Source organism: Engraulis encrasicolus, chromosome 24, assembly GCF_034702125.1.
Source record: "Engraulis encrasicolus isolate BLACKSEA-1 chromosome 24, IST_EnEncr_1.0, whole genome shotgun sequence".
Classification (NCBI taxonomy): Eukaryota; Metazoa; Chordata; class Actinopteri; order Clupeiformes; family Engraulidae; genus Engraulis; species Engraulis encrasicolus.
The window spans coordinates 9,867,177-9,887,669 of NC_085880.1; the positions used below are offsets into that span (position 1 = coordinate 9,867,177).

Sequence of the window (20,493 nt, forward strand, 5' to 3'; positions counted from 1 at the left end):
GAATTTGGTGTACACACACAGTAATGAATGTGCAGGGGGCATACTGTTCCCCTGATCTTCTGTCCATACATGTGTCTGCCGGTGTTACATTTTGTGTTTGAAGGATAACTTGAAAGATATAAAAAGGTGCATGAGCTGATTATGTTTTGAAGGCTTATTCTTCAAAAGTGCAGCAGAGGCATCAGAGCTCACTTTCAGTTGAAGGTGGAGATTCTGCACATCCCAGGATAACGTGCAGGACAAAGGCTGACTAATTTTGGAGCGAGGAGTCCGCACACTTAAAATAATTTTTGTGCTTTTTTTTCCCATGTCAGGCTAGGATTAAGTTTCAATTGTTGTCTGATGAATCTGATGAAGACAACGGTCGAAACATCATCCTATCCTGCCATGGAATTCAGTTCTATCATTTTCATTTCTATTCCATTTTCATTTGAACATAAAACACCTTATTTTTTATTTACCCAAATAGTACAATTAACATATTGTCACATGTTCAGTAGGGGTGGTACGGTTCACAAAATTCACGGTTCGGTTCATATCACGGTGTCAAGGTCACGGTTTTCGGTTCTCTACGGTTCTTTTTTTTTAGTTCATGATAAATGATTCCATGGGAATATTATACACTTAAACTGTCGTCAGCTGATGTGCGCTGTCTGAGCGTTCCAAATGCCCTCTTTCAATTGGCTAATAGAATTGGACTTATCACTAAATATCCTACATATGGTTTGTATAGGCTTATAATGTGAAAATGGTGTGATTTTAATGGTTTCATCCATCTCTGTTTTACATATTTTTCTGGGCAGTACATGAATTGCGGTTTGCCACGGATTGCACGGTTCGGTTCGGTATGTGTGTGAATTGAACGGTTTCGGTTTTCGGTGCGGTTTGTACCATCCCTAATGTTCAGTGACCAGAAATGTGATGAAATTAAATAATCAGAACACCATGGCCATGTAACCACATTGCAACACTTCAAAGTAGAAATAGCTCAGTTTAATCTATAAAAACATTTCGCTGCATAATGACAGTCAGAGGCTAACGAGGCTCATTCATCCTATTCAGTATCCAAGCGCTTGATGGAGGAAACTCTATGCCCTCTTTCTCTGTTGTTTTTCGCCATGTAAGACACCATCCTACTGCACTGCCAGGGGGAGGAATAAAGGAAAAGAGAGAGAGAGAGAGAGAGAGAGAGAGAAAGAGAGAGAGAGAGAGAGAGAGAGAGAGAGAGAGAGAGAGAGAGAGAGAAAGAAAGAAAGAAAGAAAGAAAGAAAGAAAGAAAGAAAGAATAAAGGGAGTGAATAACATGAGCAAGCCCTCTAAACTGCTCAGCTCCATCCGCGAGTGTGCGTGAGCCAGCTGGCTTCTCTTCCCAGCCCAGGGGGTGATTCACTGGCTATGACATCAAACAATCAGACGGGATTGTTTTACAGTGCTGCAGGAGGGGCATAGGGAATACACATCCTCATCCTCATCATCATCATCATCATCATCATCCCCATCACGGTTTCAAGAAGCTGGTGTATCCACGCAGGCATCGCACTGCATTGTACCGCATCTTAACAATCATTACTCATGCATCCGATTATGGCATGACTGCCTGATATAATAGTTCGTAATTATAGTGAGATAATGAGACAATACTAATTATTGTTATTATTATTAGATAATGGGGCAATACTAATATTTGTGTTTATGCCTCATATGTAAAGATGGTAATGAGATGTGAAGTACAGTCAAAGCTCTACCAATGACTGAGGAACTATAAGCCCACTACAGTAGTTTGCATGGGAGATGAGATATAGAGGGGGAAAGGCGGGGGAAGTGTGTGCAATAGAGAGAAGCTAATGATGCCTTGTAGTCTGGGAGAAATACAGTACATGACCTTCTTTGTTCAAAGGGGCTTGCTACTAAAAATAGTTTTGTGCCGGGCAACATAGCGTTTGCAGAGGCAAAAATGGGAGTCAACGGTCGGTCTGTGTCACCACATAATATGCGCTTGTCCGCTAGCAGGTTCAACATTAGGGGCAAATGGGACTGTTGCTGGTATTCAGGCTTCAAAATTAATGTGATAAGACATTGCCCTGCTCATATATTTGCTGTAACCAGAATGACTATAGAGTGAAAAAAATGAGGGGCATGCAAGGTTGGTGATGAACAATATTGAAACCGAAAGAAAAAAAAGATCTGTGGACCACAGCAGCAATAGACCTTTCGGGTTTAGCCAATTTCCAATGACTTTTTTCCCCCCTTTTTAGAAGTTTTAAATTTGTATGAGTAGATGCACAAAGCGAAACACACATTTCACTCAAAACAATAATTGTGCTTGGCTTTTACAGTAGATATGTTCATTTTGTACTATTTTCCATCTTGTGCATGTTTTGAAAATGACAGCATTTTGTTTTTATTCTCAAAATACCAAGTGTCCCAACTAGGGCTGCACAATTAATCGAAAATAATCGAAAATCGTGATAAATTAGTGAAATCGAAGTCGAAATTTTAATCGTGATTTAATCGTGGCAATAGTGACCTACTTTTGAGAGCGTCCTTGAACGAGGAACATCTGTCCACCTAAGTTTCATGCTATTGCCTTTACATAATTATTACAATTCATTTTATTTTGCTCATCCCGTATAGAGTTAATTCTTGGTTATATTTCATCTTGTTATAACTTTCAAAAAATCTGCAAAAAATCAATAATCGTGATTAATAATCGTGATTACGATTTTGACGAAAATAATCGTGATTATGATTTTTTCCATTATCGTGCAGCCCTAGTCCCAACATTTTTGTAATCCGGTTGTACAAAACTCCTTCCTGCTATTGCTCTCTAGTGTGTTGTGACCAGCTACACCAGCATGTCATTGTAGTCATTTATTTTTATATTCACAAATCTGATGAATATTTAGAAAGTAATGAACTATTACTAAATACAAAGTACAATGAGTTTACCAGCAAAATCTGTCTATGACTGACCTCAAAATAGCGAACATGGAGAAGATACACCTATTCATGTGCAGTACATATAAAAAGGGTAAAAGTCTAATTAAATGTCAAAATGACTACTTTCAATTCAAGGTGGTCGTAAATAAAAATGAAAAAGATAATGTTTTTGAATGAGCCGCTTCATTTCTGGAAATTAACTAAAAAAATGTACATACTCTACCTTTAAGAATGCCGCATTGAGAACATAAGTACAGCAAACTGCAAAAGTGATGTGTTTTAGAAAAGTTTGGGAAGCAAGCTTGTAACAGGGGAGCCAGCCTAGTTTCCCTTCGCACTTTGGGCAATTCACCAGAATAAACACACAGCCAGAAGATGGCCAGACATACTTTGTCAAGAGTACCTAATCTCCTCATCACACAGTGCACATGGCGAGGCTGCCTGGGGTAAGACTAGGCACACACAGACTTAATCAATTTAAATGAACGATTTAATTTGCATTAGGGACTGATGGTCATTTGAGAGAGAGAGAGAGATAAAGAGAGAGAGAGAGAGAGAGAGAGAGAGAGAGAGAGAGAGAGAGAGAGAGAGAGAGAGAGAGAGAGAGAGGGAGAGAGAGAGAGAGAGAAAGAAAGAAAGAAAGAAAGAAAGAAAGAAAGAAAGAAAGAAAGAAAGAAAGAAAGAAAGAAAGAAAGAAAGAAACAGAGAAGGTTCCTCCACACAAAGACAGACAGACACCACCTGAAGAGGCCTGCACCACACGAGAGAGATGCTGTGATTAAGCAGGAGTGATGAGCCACTCAGGCCACAGGGAAAATATGAAATATTTAGTTTTCAAAGTTCAAACGAAAACATTTAAATCGATCTTGATGATTTCTCAAAGTGTTACATTATTACTTTTCATTCCATGCATAGGACTTGTACAAATGAATTAGAACTAGAAAGAAGGCAGAGAACAAAACCAATGACCCCCCCCTCTCCTCCTGCACACACTCTGCTTGAGCCCCTTCCCTCTGGTAGTAGGTGCTACACATCCCCATGCACCAAAATCTCCAGACGACATGAGAACAGCTTCTTTCCCACTGCTCTCCTGAACACCTAGCACCCAAACTTGACTGTCTTCACCTTCCTGAACTCCTAACTACACACAAAAACCTCAAGAGACAATAACAGCTTCTTTCCCTCTGCTTGTACTCTACTGAACGCCTGAACTATGCACCTGAACTTCCAGAGATTGTCGTCACCCTCATGAACTCCTAAATACACACCAAAACCTCCAGAGACAAGAACAGGTTCTTCTTTTCCTCTACCTCCACCTTCCACACTCCTAACAGGATGAGCCATCCCTTGGTGCGCTGACTTTCTGCACATGGCATAAGACAGACTGTTGTGTGACCTCACACTCTGGAGACGTAAGGTAATGGTACACGAGGTAACTTTTTGAGAAATGTTGCCGGGTAACAATATGATTGACTCCTAATGTTGGTGGAGTAATTAAAAAAAGGCTATATTAAAGTCAGTGGCGCTCACAGTGCACTTTTAACATTTCACATGTCGACATGCTGATGACACATGCTGATGAAGATAATACATTACCAAAAATGAGAAACCTGGGCAAATCTATTTTTAAATGCATAAATTACATTACATTGAATTGTCCCAATGGAGGGATTCATTAAGGCAAGAGGGGTCAAAACTGGCCTGCCATCATCACCATCCCCATTTGGACTGAGAGCTAATGAAACACATTTTGATGTTGATGCGTTACTAATACGCTTTTGACAGCAGATGCTACCGTTTTGGGACAAAATTGAATCTCTGGGCAATGATGAAACTCAATGTGCCATCTGCTCCGCTCCACCTGAACAATGCTGGCCAAGATTGCGCCGGGGGCGACCTTGAACAGTGAAGATGTGACATGAAATCAGAGCAAGGGGGAAAAAAGAAAATGAGCCAGGTGGGGAGTAGCCCTTTCATTTCTATGATACTGCTAATTAAGATATTGGTCATCACAATTTTTGTGACAATAAAGGCTATTATAGAGGCTCTGCATCTCTTGGCCTTACCGTATTGGTGTAAACGAGTCCATTTTACTTTATTTCAACACACAAAGACTGACTGGAGGCTGTGGGTTCAACTATGGTTGTCATGCGTTGTTATGATATAGACAAGGAACCTAAAGTGAGTGGACCACACAGCACTTAGTGACAAACCCAACATTTGTGATAAAAAAACAGACCCACCTCGCACGAAGACTCTCTTCCAGAAAATTCTGCCAACGTGGTCGCCACCCAGGAAGATGAGATTGGACAAGATGAGCAGACCCGTGGAGAAGGCAGAGACGAAGGCCAGGCCACGCCTCCTCATGGGCGGAGACAGAACACGCTCCTGAGAGGCAGGGAAAAGGGACAAAACAAGTTGAGGACAATGTGACGAAACCATGGAGGTAGTATAAGAACTGGAGAGAGTGAGTAAGTCCCACCTCCAGTCATTTCAATGGGAAATGCTAGGCTAGTGAATTCAGCCAAAATTCAATGATTTTTTTTGCTTCCAAAAAGGAGTTATTTCCGCCGACAGTTTACTCAGCCAATTACGTGCCACGTTACTGACTGACTTACGGTTGACCAGAAAGCTATATGGAAGACGGGCATTGGATGCATGGAGGTGCCCAACCACAGACCTGTAAAGTCTGTAAAGTGCCCAACACTAATCGCACACCCACCAATCATAAGTGGGGTTGGAAATAAGAATTTGTGAAAATGGCTAACGAGGAAGTGCCTTGCTAATCGGCGAAGCTAACCAGCCAAATCCTGCCCCCCTGGTCGAAACGCGTAGGCATGTAGCCAGAGTTTAATAAAGGCTTTTAAACTTTAATAAGGAGTGCCTCAAAAGTAGTTTTAAAATCTTTTCATAGTTTTTTTTATGCACCAATTTTTCAGCTGTGAAACCGCGTGCACAGAAAAAATAGTGCGACACGGCCCATGTTAGGGGGGCCTTGGCTAGAATCTACCGGCATATGGGGGGCCTTGTCAGCCTGATCTCCAAAAATTCCGTGCTCCTGGACACGGATGTTAAGGACACGAAATCTGTGTCCAGGAGCACGGATTTTGCCAAAATTCCGTGCTCCTGGACACGGAATTGTTTTCCGTGATGGGCACACGGAAGTGCTTTCTATAGGCTATTACCACAGCACTGTGTTAACTCTATCATTAGAAAATACATACCAAATGCTAATCCTAAACAAAACAATGCTATAGCAATTTAAGTTGTGCCCTGACCAAAACATTCCCTAACCTTAACCTGTCATTAAAGACATATTTTTGAGAAATACCTTTTCCAATTTGTTGCTAGGCTATCAAACTCATATAATGAATGAAAGAAAACTATCTGTGCCCAGACCAAAACAATCCCTAACCCGAACCTGTCAGTAAGAAATGTTTTTTTTTTAGACAAAATATTTGAAATTAGAAAAATCCTGAGAAAACACAAGACTGTGGAAATAGCCTATAGAAAGCACTTCAAACAATTCCGTGTCCAGGAGCACGGAAAACAATTCCGTGTCCAGGAGCACGGAATTTTGGCAAAATCCGTGCTCCTGGACACAGATTTTGTGTCCTTAACATCCGTGTCCAGGAGCACAGAATTTTTGGAGATCATGTTGGCCTTGTCATGGTAAAGTTTGGTAACCTCTGATCTAGTGTTCTATATATATAGTGTTGGCAAGGGACAGGGACACAGACAGACAATATCCGAGAGCAGAGCAAGTGCCAATCAATTTACCTGTGCCATAATCTAATCAGTATTCAGCAGTAGCACCTCTTTCTCCCACCCCAGTGCGTGCAAACAGGCGCTGATGATGTTAAGTGGGTCTAAATTACAGCGCGGCGAGTCTGAAGTTCCCTATGGGAGCCGGCCTCAGGAGAGCGTGTCGGGAGAGGAGTGACTTTGGTTAAGTGCAATTACACAGCCATGTGGCAACTCAGATCCATCACACGCCTAAATCAGTGTCAGCGGAGCAGCGAGGCGGCGGACCGTCTTCAAATGATGATGAACGATGACAACAAACATATGAATTGAACACCTACGTACGTACCCACACACACACACACACACAAGTGCGCACACGTACACACGCATGCACACACACGCCCACACATGCATGCATGGGCACACATACCGTACACGTACACACACACAAATTATGATACACCGATTACATAGATACAACACACAGACAGAGACACAGACACAGACACAGAAACACACACACACACACACACACACACACACACACACACACACACACACACACACACACACACACACACACACACACACACACACACACACACACACACACACACACACACACACACACACACACACACACACACAAAAACTCTGTTCACACACTCCATCACCTGACAGCATCACTGTAGAGAGTCGCCTGCGTGTGTGTGTGTGTGTGTGTGTGTGTGTGTGTGTGTGTGTGTGTGTGTGTGTGTGTGTGTGTGTGTGTGTGTGTGTGTGTGTGTGTGTGTGTGTGTGTGTGTGTGTGTATCTGTGCGTGCATGTATGAGTGTGTGTGCGTGCATGCATGTGTGTGCATGCATGTGTGTGCGTGTGTGTGTGTGCGCGTGTGTGCATGTGTGTGCACATGTGCACGCTCCTATAAGCTGCCACTCCTACCTACACCACTGCACACCACACAGAGATGACTTGTAGTCTACAGGGTTTGGCATATGGTGTGGGAGGAACAGGCAAGAGAAGGGAGGGTAGATGGACTTGTGTGGAAGTGGCAGCCCCGCGGCCCTGTGGGGACCATCCCGCAGACTCTCCTCCATCCATCAGGATCAGTGTCAACCCCTGCAGACAGGAGGCCTGAGGTAGGGGAGGGTAAGGGGAAGGGGGAGGCTGCGGCTGACACTGCCTTATGACAACACAGTAAAGGGGAAGATGTATGGCTCCAGTCGGGGATGTCAGTGCTGGGAGTTGTAGTAGGTTAAACTGAGTGTGCACTACCTTTCCAGATTGTTCATGATTTACTGTACTGGAGCGAAGGAGGTACACTAGGTTTGTGGACACATCAGCATTTGGGTAGTGAGCAGTGAAAGTGAGTGTTCAAGTATGAGGTGTGAAAACTGTGTGCTTACACACAACCCCCCCCCCCCCCCCCCCCCCCCCTCCCCCCCCCCCCCGCCCCCCCCCCCCCCCCCCACCCCCCCCCCCCCCCCCCCCCCCCCCCCCCCCCCCCCCCCCCCCCCCCCCCCCCCCAAAAAAAAAGACCAAAACAAAGCAAAATAAAGCCAACAAAGCACACAAGCCAAACAAAGCCTCCAAAGTGCTCTTAACAAAGTTTAAAAAAGAAACAAATAATCATTCTTTTTATGATCTGAGAATTCACAAGGCAAGCTGCACTATGGCTGATAAACAGAGATAACTGGTGTTGTGTAGCAGCCAGGGCACAAAGCACAAACATGGCGGCCCTCGAGAACAACATGAAAACAAAGATAATCTAGGCTGAGGTAGAGCAGATATGTGGGCACATAATTGTACAGCTTCTGCGAAGAAAGGAAGTGAATACTGCCGGGACAAATGAAATAAGGAGAGAGAGAGAGAGAGAGAGAGAGAGAGAGAGAGAGAGAGAGAGAGAGAGAGAGAGAGAGAGAGAGAGAGAGAGAGAGAGAGAGAGAGAGAGAAAGAAAGAGAGAGAAAGAGAGAGAGAAAGAGGAAAAATGAGAGAGAGAGGGGAAGAGAGGGTAGGGATGGGAAAAGAGAGAGTGAGAGAAATAGAGTGAGAGAGGAGGAGAGCAGGGAGCAGGAAAGCGGAGCATAATCACCAGTAACAGCAGCAGTGGCGACATCAGAAATAATTGGTAGAAATCCAAAGAGGACAAGGGGCCTTGTGCACAAGACTGAAACGCACCACCCATTATTACTTTAAAAAAGTCACAACCCCCTAGGAAAGAGTACACAAAGCTTTAATATCAAAATCTTCTAGAGAAGAGATGAATATATTAAAGCCAGAAATCACGACACAGGAGAGGGAGATGATGGGAAAAGAGCTTGTGCACACCAGCCAGCCAGGCAGCCAGCCAGCACTGGAGATGGTGGAGGAGGAGGAAGAGAGACTGAGAAGGTTGATGGACATATGCAGAGAACAGTGGAGGAGAGATAGAGGGAGGGAGGCTGGAAATAGTACAAGAGTGAATAAGACAGAGGAGAAGAATCGGAACAAGCGCAGAGGCCGAAAAGCGAGACAGGCAGAGGCTACACCAGAAGAGAGAAGGACAACCCAGAGAAGAACAGGGAAATGAAAGATCAGAGAAAGAGTGGTGGAATTGTAAACAGAAAACTAGATGGAGTGAGGATGATAAAAGGATGAGAATGGAGGAGACACGGGGGGAACAAGGGGAAGAGGGGGGGGGTACAGAGGGAGGCTGGAATAAAAAGACAAGTGTGGAGAAAGAGAGATTGAGAGAAAGAGAGCGAAGGTTGGTAGTCAGAGGGTGGGTGGCTAGAATCAGCATGAGAGTGAAGGAGGGATGAGAGACGAACTGAAAAATGAAGACGTGAAAGACAAACAATCAAGAGAAAGAGAGACAGAGGGAGGCTGGTAAAAAAAGGAGAGGGGAAGAGAGACACGGAGGATCATAAAATGAGGAGAGTAGAAGAGAGACAATGAGAGTAGTAGGAGGAGAGAGGGAGGTCTTGGTCATGGATCAAACTGCTGAGGCACCAAACTGTTGCGCCGGGGATCTGGGCTTCATTCCAACCTGAGCCCATCTCCCCATCCCTCCCCTCAACTCTCTTTCTCTCAGACATTTTCTGTCATCTCTTCACTGTCTATCGCCATGAAATAAAGGGACATAACAATCCCAGAAGGAGGAGGAGGAGGAGGAGGAGGAGGAAGAAAAATCGTGTGAATGCTTGTACACTACAGTAGAAGGAGGAGAGGAGAAAGCGAGTGAATGCTTGTACACTACAGTAGAAGGAGGAGGAGAGAAAGGGAGTGAATGCTTGTACACTACAGTAGAAGGAGGAGAGGAGAAAGCGAGTGAATGCTGGTACAACAGAGTAGTAGAAGGAGGAGGAGAAGAGAGGAGAGGAGAGAGTGGGACGGAGGACAAATCTGGAGTAAGCTCTTCCCAAAGCTCCATAAACCCGGACAGTGGTCTGGCCTGCCAAGATAACTGCACCACTTTACAAGCCCTCCGCAAACACTGATATTTGCTCGATCAACACACACAGACACACGTACGCATGCACGCAAACACAAATCCACAAATCCACAAACGTGCCCACACATGCAGGCACGCACGCATACACGCACATACAGACGCGGCAAACATATTTTGGTCAGCATATGCAGTGTGCACACATACACATACGTAGGCACTTGCATCAACCCACCCACGCACAGCCATATGTTGTAAATATGTCAGTAACATCAATGAAAATATGCAATTCTGTGCAGCCAACTATGCACTGCATCCATAACACGTACGTGTTTCCAGCCGTATTTCAACGCCCCCCCCCCTAAGCGGGAAAAACACATCCACAAATAACCACCCGTCACCCCACATACAGTATAGTACAGAGTACAGACACACACACACACACACACACACACACACACACACACACACACACACACACACACACACACACACACACACACACACACACACACACACACACACACACACACACACACACACACACACACACACACACACACACACACACACACACACACACACACACAGACAGACCACTCAAAACACTCCCACACAAGCAAATGCACACAAATAAATCCACCCCACCCAAAACACACACATGCACGCACACACACATGCACGCACACACAAACAAACCCACCCACTCTCTTTCTGTGCCAGGCTATCCAATGACTTACAATGAGTGTGGTCAGTGCACACATGCAAGCATGCATATATACGTATATACACACACACACACACACACACACACACACACACACACACACACACACACACACACACACACTTTTCACATGATGACTTACTAGTAGTGTGCCGACTGCCGCAGGTGCCGCATGCATGCAGGCACACACCTTTCCCTTGATGACTTACTAATAGTGTCCCTAATACAGCACTCACTCACTCACTCACTCACTCACTCACTCACTCACTCACTCACTCACTCACTCACTCACTCACTCACTCACTCACTCACTCACTCACTCACTCACTCACTCACTCACTCACTCACTCACTCACCAGTATTGTGCTGAGGGGTGGGGAGGTGAGGACGGTTGCCATTGCGTTCTCCAGCAGGACTCCAGCCCAGTTGAGCAGCGCCCACTGCCTCAGGTAGTCATGGCCACCGTGCCAGAAACACACAAAGCCGAACGCCAGCGCGGTGGAGACCACCTTCCGGAACTGGCCACGCCGAGAGCCGCCCAGGGGCACGTAGATGTACCTGAGAGAGGAGAGAATGGGTGGGTGGGTACATATAGTACACATATACACATACATACATACAGTAGGAGCACATAGTTGTACTTGAGAGGGGAGAACGGGTGGGTGGGTACATACACATACAAGTACATGTACACATATGCATAACTGTACGAACAGACCACAGACGCTAAAAGAGGCAAACCTGAGTGAGCAGAGAACGGTTGGGTACATACACATACACCGACCAGGGGCGGACAACCCGCCCCTGACAAGTACACACACACACACACATAGGCATAAGACATACATACTCTATATGTGTGTGCATTAACAGCAAAATGCATATGCACAGATGTGCAAATACATACACACACACACACACACACAAACACACACACGCACACGGAGTCTTTTTGGTCTTCATCGCTGAGTTTGTTTCACTCAATAACCAATGTCAATAAGGCAGAAGAGTAAAGGCAGAGCTTAGCCTGTGTTAAACATGACTAAATGGTCTTCTATATCTTTGTGGTACATCCCATTTTCCTCAATTACCACAATAGACAACATTGTGTCCATTTAGTAAGAGATACATTCTGGATACAGTTTTGTATCATGTTTGCAACCATGTCACACACATATTTGTACATGGAGGCCTGCACACTGCCCTACAAAAACAAAGTCCAGTCACTACCTACATATTTTTGTCAAAATTGGAGTTTGGACTGAAAATGGTCTTCATTACACCTTTTTCATCTTGTAACAAAGGCTTATGGTCCAAATTTAGAGATATCGATATGTCAAATTCGCAGTAACTACAATATCCAACCTAATACCAAGGCTTTGAAGGCATTCTTCTCAGTTTCAATGTTGTAGCTGATCCTGCACTTGGCCTTTGTAGGGCAGTATACGCCTGCAAAGTGTACTGTAAGTACACTGCGTGTGTAAGTGGTCATGTGTCCGTATCACATGTGGGGTGCATGTATGCTGTGCGTATGTAACTGGACACCTTCATTTCCTATGGGGTGAATAAAGTAGCGCCACTCTACTCTGCTACTTCCATTCAATATGATGTATAGCACCACAGAGGGCTAGTGCTTCCAGCACTTCATTAAGAAAAGTTTGCTTCCTGTGTGTGTGTGTGTGTGTGTGTGTGTGTGTGTGTGTGTGTGTGTGTGTGTGTGTGTGTGTGTGTGTGTGTGTGTGTGTGTGTGTGTGTGTGTGTGTGTGTGTGTGTGTGTGTGTGTGTGTGTGTGTGTGTGTGTGTGTGTGTGTGTGTGTGTGTGTGTAGAGCAAACATACAGCATATTTTCAGTGTAAAAGGCTTATATTCACTTTAAAAAGTATTTTCTTATTACAATTGAGTGTAGCCATGGGCGCAGATAGCTTTTAAAAACTGGGGGGGACATTTTCACAACCAACCGTCCGGGGGGGTGGGGGGGGGGGGGGGGGGGGGGGGGGTGGATTATTATTGTACACTGAATATCATTTTTTTTATTGTTAGTGGCATATTCATCTTCCGCTAAATAATTTGCTTTTGTAGGTCTACTACATTAACTATTTTAAATCTTGATACATGATATTTTTTAACAAATGTTTAAACCGCTCCAGCTTTACAGATTCTACTGAGAATGTGCACGAGTCTCCCTCCCACCAAGACTCACCCGCCCCTGCGCGCGCTTCTAAACATACCTCTCCCATCCCATCAGCAAGTGCTACAGTACTTTCCCAACCAATTCAACCTTTAAACAGGACAACTGTGTCAACAAATTTCACGTTGTACTACTAATGTAGGCCTACAGCAGGCTATGCAACAGTGTGTGATTTAGTACTGTAGACATTTTAAGACGACCAGTCTCGCGGTGGTAGGCCTATTGCATGTAAAACACAACTTCAATCCAGGCGCGGTTTTGGGGCGTGTGATATTGGGGTCTCCCCCAGATTAGACATTTTTGATAAAAGCGGCGCATTTAAATGGTGATCTTGAGCTCTTAAGACAACCTCCTTGCTACTAGTTCTACTCAGTCATTTTTCTACCACGCTGCGTTTCAATTGCATCTACACTCCACTACAAGCCACACGTTTGCGTTGTAGTACCGCTTAACAACAATTCACAGTAAATGCGTCCAACAGATTAACACCACCGCAGTCATCATTCCAAAAAGGAGCTCCTTAAAAAAATTAATGAAGTCAGACGTTGACAGCATACAGACCAGGGACAGTGAACACGACAGCTACCTGCGTTAGGCTAGCCTACTTGATTGACAGCTGTCATGGCATGGCCCAACAAAGATGTCTTTTCACTCGAAAACAGGCGACAAAGAGACCAAAAAGCCCTTCTGAACAATTAACATCAGCTAACATCAGCAACTAGGCTACAAACAGCGTCACAGCGGACATGAACCTATTATTGACCTTACCTTAAAAGTTGTCTTGACCGCAGTAGAACTATTTATCCCAACTTTTAATCCATGCGTTTCCACCATCATCATTCACGTTCCACAGTTTTTGTAATCCACATCATAGCTAGCAAGAATGGGACTATCCTCGAGATTAACTTTAATTATAAAAGCAAGCAACTGGTCTGAGCCAAAAATGTAATGTAAATATGACGTCTGCTCTTCGCTCCACTTCCTTCATAAAGCCAGCTCTGTTTATGGCGCTTCAAATCTGGGACTTCAGTGGCTGTTAGCCAATCAAAAAATAGATTTTTATATATATGGTGTAATACCGTTTTTTTGCCACATATGAAAGTGAATGGTCCAGGGAGGCGCTATTTCACACATTGCAAAATGCAAAGGCAGAAATCAGATATTTTCTCCAAAAAGGTGAGGGGGACGGATCTAAGTGAATGAAAATCTGGGTACGTCATGTCCCCCCCGTCCCCCCCGCTATCTGCGCCCATGAGTGTAGCGTATACAGGTTACATCATACTTTTATTCATAGTAGCCATAGTTCCTGTTTTATAGGTTTACCTTGTTCCTACAGAGTCAAGTCGATGACCTCTATTTCAGCTATGTCGCATAAATGGCTGATTTAGAAAAAATGGTCCAATTGTACATTCTCAGAGTGCTGCACAGAAAAAAATGAAAAATGCATCAAAAGCTCCTGAATCTCCACTTTTTCATTCTACATCTTGTACTAAATATAATTTTCACAACTCAAACTATAATCTAAAAGAATGCACCCAGTATCTGAGGACTGCTCTCCGCCGTTGAACGAAATTCAAAATGATTCATGTTTCCCAGGCTTATAACACAAAAATAGATCACTATATAAAGAAATGGAGTTGTACTGCAAGTGAGAAGAAGCTGCAAATATAAAAAAAACCTTTGATGTGTCTGGCACATACAGTATAACTGGGCTGACACATCTATTTGTAATTATTACTTAACAATGCCACAGAAATTCAATTCGATTCATGTTTCTTATATCATAAATAAATCACTAAATACAAAGAAATGGGGTTATACAGCAAGCATAAAAACCTGCAAAAAAAATCTGCAAACATAAAAACCTTTGATGTCTATGGCCCATACAGTATAACTGGGCTGATACGCCTTCTATTTGTAATCATTACTTAACAATAACACAGCGGGTGGGGGAGGTATAACGTGCGGTTTAGAGGCACATGTGCAGCTATGATATTCCGATAAGGGGAGCCAGCTCATTGATTTCCCGCCTACTGAGGAAAAGCCAAACGGTCTGCTTCCCTCCTGAGGAAATTCAAAGAGGGGTTTGAGTGTTTAAACAGCAACGTGCACACACACACACGCACACGCACACACACACATACAGTACACACACAAGCACGTGTAGACACACACAAGCACACGTGTACACACACACACGCACGCACACAAGCACATACACTGACAACGCAAACACACAGACATGCACACAAGCACGCACACACACACACAGACACACAAAGACACACACACACACACACAGGGGAAGCCATAACTGTATATAACGTCCCCGCTGCGTCGCCTGCTGATGCCAGAATGGGGGCTTATGGAACATGAAGAGTATTAGGGCTGAAACATAACCCTCCTCATCTCACATCTCCTATGGTGCCCCAATAATTGCATGGGAATGTGTGTGTGTGTGTGTGTGTGTGTGTGTGTGTGTGTGTGTGTGTGTGTGTGTGTGTGTGTGTGTGTGTGTGTGTGTGTGTGTGTGTGTGTGTGTGTGAGTGTGAGTGTGAGTGTGTGTGTGTGTGTGTGTGTGTGTGTGATGCAGAGGCGCGCAGATCCTCGTCTCTTTCCACACTGTATGATAAATGTGTGTCATTAAAGCCCTCTCCCCACCAACAGGCAGGAGCACGCAGAACTAGATGAATGATCCGAACATGAAACACAGCGGATGCCTCCCACCACCCCATTTTACACACACACACACACACACACACACACACACACACACACACACACACACACACACACACACACACACACACACACACACACACACACACACACACACACACACACACACACACACACACACACACACACACACACAGTCGCTCTCTCACATTCTTCAACACACACACACACACACACACACACACACACACACACACACACACACACACACACACACACACACACACACACACACACACACACACACACACACACACACACACACACACACACACACACACACACACGTCAACATGTAGACACACACACACACAGACACACACACACACACTCTATGTCACCCTCTCACATTCTCCAACACGCACAAACACCATACAAGACTGTATCTCTCCTTCCTTCATCTCCATTTGCAGCGTTTATATTGTGCGTCTCCAAAGGATTTTGGAGTGTTTCCTTATCTCTAATAAGACCCTATCTCCTCAATCATCCTCCATTTCCCATATTCCAACTTCCTGTGCTAAATATTGTTTCTCTCTTCACTTCCCCTCTTTTTGCTTTAAGACTTTTCCCATCATATCTATCCATCTGTCTGTCTGTCTGTCTGACAGTTTGCCTGTCTGTGTCACAATCTGTCTGTCTGTCTGAATTGTTTGACTTTGATGTAATTTGATTGGATACTAGAATTAGTCATCTATAGATTTAATTATGGAAATGGTTTGCATGGAAATTGTAATTCTCACTCACTCACTCTCTCTCTCCCTCTCCCTCTCCCTCCCTCCCTCTCTCTCTCTCTCTCTCTCTCTCTCTCTCTCTCTCTCTCTCTCTCCTCTCTCTCTCTCTCTCTCTCTCTCTCTCTCTCTCTCTCCCTCTCCCTCTCCCTCTCCCTCTCCCTCTCCCTCTCCCTCCCCTGCATTTCGATCTTAGGTCCAGCATTGCACAGACCTCTCCTTTTAAAACTCTGGAGAATTGCGTGTATCTATGAGATGAAAGTGACTGACTGAGGGAGGGTTAGTGAATCTGGTCTCTCTCTCCAACCAGCCATCCAGCACCACTCAACATCACTGCACACCCCACCAATCCACCGCTCCCACAAATCCACTTCTTCCACTTCAACATCTGAGGTCACGAAGCAGGGGCTTAAACGCAGATTGAATGCTTCTTCCAGGCTGCTGCCAGACACATGACCGCATGCATGCTACAGCTACGCCATCCAACGTTTTTTTGTGTGTGTGTCTTTTTTTGGCCTTTATTATGACAGGATAGTGTGAGAGAAGACAGGAAATGAGCAGGAGAGAGAGAGAGAGATAGAGAGAGAGAGAGAGAGAGAGAGAGAGAGAGAGAGAGAGAGAGAGAGAGAGAGAGAGAGAGAGAGAGAGAGAGAGGTGATGGTCCGGAAATGACCCAGACCGGAGTCAAACCTGGGTCCTCCTGCATGCAAGGCCATACGTGGGGGGCCATAGAGGGGGGCTTAACGCGACACACCACCTCCCCCTGCTTCCACTTTTTTTTCATTCATCATGGCAAAATGTGAAAGTGATATCTCCTACTCAGCTGGTGACTGAGAAAAGGTGTTAATTTTTGGGAGCCGATAAAAGTTGTTGATTTTTTTAGAAGAACGTACATTTTCACTATTGCATACAATGATACCAGAGCTGGGGACAAGTCATTATGGACCTGCCATGCTTAGCAGAGAATTAAGATAATAACTTGTAGACCACTCGTAAACCACAATGAAGCACTTCTGCCTAACTGTGACCAACAGGCAATACGGCAAATGTTATTAAATGGGAATAAATAATAGGAAACATGTAAAGATTTGATTATACTTCATAATACCAAACAATACATTTTTTAATGCAAATTGTCATGCAGAAATAGTGGCAATCAATGCTCAGCCCATTAAAAAAAAACTACAGCAAAAGCAAATGGTGTATGTCCAAACATTACATAGTAGGCCTACTCTTCCTCTTTTAACGGCACAGGATTCAGGCTTACTGAACAGGTTTTTTCCCCCCTCATCAACAACAAGGTTTGCCACATTGATCCATGGGTACAGGAAAAGCATGCCAAAGACCTCTACAAACAGGGGTCAAATCTAACATGATAATCAGCATCTCTGTTTTTATGGGTTACATTATCTCAGTACTGTATCGCAGATTAAATTATCTTTTGCCGTGGTATTCGGATCGAAGCCAAGCCAGGATGTTACCATGTGTCCCCATTAAATCCTTACTCTTGGCTGGCCATAGGCTCCCCAGTAGAGCCTCTACTGCAAGTGCAGAGGAGCAGTATATATTATGTGCATATAAATGCACATTGGACAGGTAGCCACTGCCATATGCCCACACAGATAGCACTTAACCTCTTTCCTAGCAAACCATTGCTGTGTTCCATTACCCGTACTTACCGCCCTTTCCGCACTGTGTTTGGGTACGCAGGGTGTTCCATTTCTAATCGCGACGGTAAAGTGTACTGTAAATTACCCGGATAACGCCCCCAAAACGGCCATTTTTCGAAGTGTGGTGTTACTGTACACTTTTCGCACTCAACGGCCGCCATGTTTGTGACGTAGTTGAGTGCCAGATCTGTCAAACGGTTGAATCTCCGTGATAACAGCATAGTTTTGATTCCAAAGACAATCGCCATGTGTATTAGAGGCAGGGGTAACTTTAAAAAGTGTTAGCATAAGGAACAGTGCCTTCCGTGTTGAATTGCATATTGGCGGTTGGTAAACTCGGATGTCACGCGACCAACCGTCATTTCCGTTAAGTGTATTAGACAGAACGGGAATCGGAATGTACTCGCCTCGTGAATTGCGGAGGGTGGAAAGGGTACTTCACTGCACTCAAACAAGGTACACAGTACAGAGGGTGAATAATGGAACACAGAGCCTCTCTCACCTGTACTCAAATACAGTACAGCATGCACTTAGATAATGTACACACATGTAGGGAAGCATGCACCAACACAAACGCACATAAAGCCATAGAATTTGCAGAACACATGCATACTCTTACACATGCACTTGCACAAAAACGCATGCACAGAAGCACGCATATGCACGCATGTACGCACACACATATGCACACACACACACACACACACACACACACACACACACACACACACACACACACACACACACACACACACACACACACACACACACACACACACACACACACACACACACACACACACACACACACACACACACACACACTGCATATATACATTACAGCACACACCCACATACACATCCGCCATCGTGCAAGCAGGCACACTGGCGCACAGACACGCAGGCACGCCTGCATACACACACACAGATACTGTGCAGTCACACATACTGTATACAGTACAGCACACACACACATACATACACACCCACAAGCACATTCACTGCCAGGGATTTTATATTATTTCTATCTGCCGGTATGGCACGTGTAGGACGTGGTCAGGGTTCACCGAGCTCGCCTGTGGCAGGCCTTCAGTAGCACAGCCACCTATTTCATCATCCCTGCTCATATGTACTCAGTTGAGACTTGCAATTCATTACTGGACTTTTTTAATGAAAAAATCCATAAGATCCACCAACATCTTATCTGCAACCCCTCTTTTCCCTCCCCCGCTGATCTCTTCCCCCTTCACCAGTTATTTTCTAGTTTTCATCTCCCGGACTCCTCTGAAATATCTGACCTCATCTCCAAATCCACGCCCTCCACCTGTCAGCTTGATCCCCTCCCCACAACCCTTGTCAAATCCTGCCTCCCCTCTCTCCTCCCATTCATCTCTGCCATCATCCACTCCTCACTCTCCACTGGTACTGTACCCTCTCTGTTCAAAGTTGCTGCTGTTACCCCTATACTAAAAAAACCTGGCTCTGATCCCTCTGACTACAACAACCTCCGCCCAATCTCCAACCTTCCGTTCATCTCCAAAATTCTAGAAAAAATTGTAGCTTCTCAACTCCATTCCCATCTAACTCTTAACTCCTCTATGAGCACTTCCAGTCTGGTTTTCGCCCCCCGACATAGCACAGAAACAGCCCTAGTTAAAATCACTAATGACCTGCTCATGGCTGCTGACTCTGGCCTACTCTCTATTGTCATTCTCCTTGACCTCAGTGCAGCCTTTGACACCCATCTCGCATTCCATCCTTCTCCACAGACTCTCCTCAATTGGCATAAGTAACACACCCCTTGACTGGTTCCATTCTTATCTCTCTGGCCGTTCTCAATTTATTCAAATGAAAGTCTTTTAAATCCAAGCCCTCCCCTGTCACCTCTGGTGTGCCTCAAGGTTCTGTTTGGGGCCCCTCCTCTTCATCACCTACCTCCTTCCCCTTGGTAATATCTTCCGCAAATTCAATATTAATTTCCATTGCTATGCTGATGACACCCAGCTCTATTTATCTGGCAAACCCTCTGACACTCTCCCTCCCTCCCTCCCTCACCACCTGTCTTTCTGAAATCAAATCCTGGTTCACCTCAATTTTTTTGAAACTGAATTCGAACAAAACTGAAGTCCTACTTATAGGCACCAAATCCACCTTATCCAAAGCAAATAGTTTCTCCTTCTCAATTGATAGCTCTCCTGTCTTCCCCTCCCCTCAAGTTAAGAGTTTGGGTGTCATGCTTGATGGCTCTCTATCCTTCCTCTCCCACATTAACAACATCACACGGTCTGCTTATTTCCACCTACGCAACATTAACCGTCTCCGC

General features: G+C 44.6%; 1 protein-coding gene across 1 annotated transcript in view; it reads right to left on the bottom strand.

Moving 5' to 3' along the window:
* Positions 1–20,493, bottom strand: part of hhat (hedgehog acyltransferase) — a 108,295-nt gene that overhangs the window by 13,654 nt on the left and 74,148 nt on the right. The window contains exons 10-11 of the mRNA XM_063191981.1: positions 11,202–11,403; positions 5,184–5,328 (exon numbers count right to left, since the gene is read on the bottom strand). Coding sequence (XP_063048051.1) covers positions 5,184–5,328; positions 11,202–11,403 — 347 coding nt within the window. The remainder of the gene's footprint in view (positions 1–5,183; positions 5,329–11,201; positions 11,404–20,493) is intronic.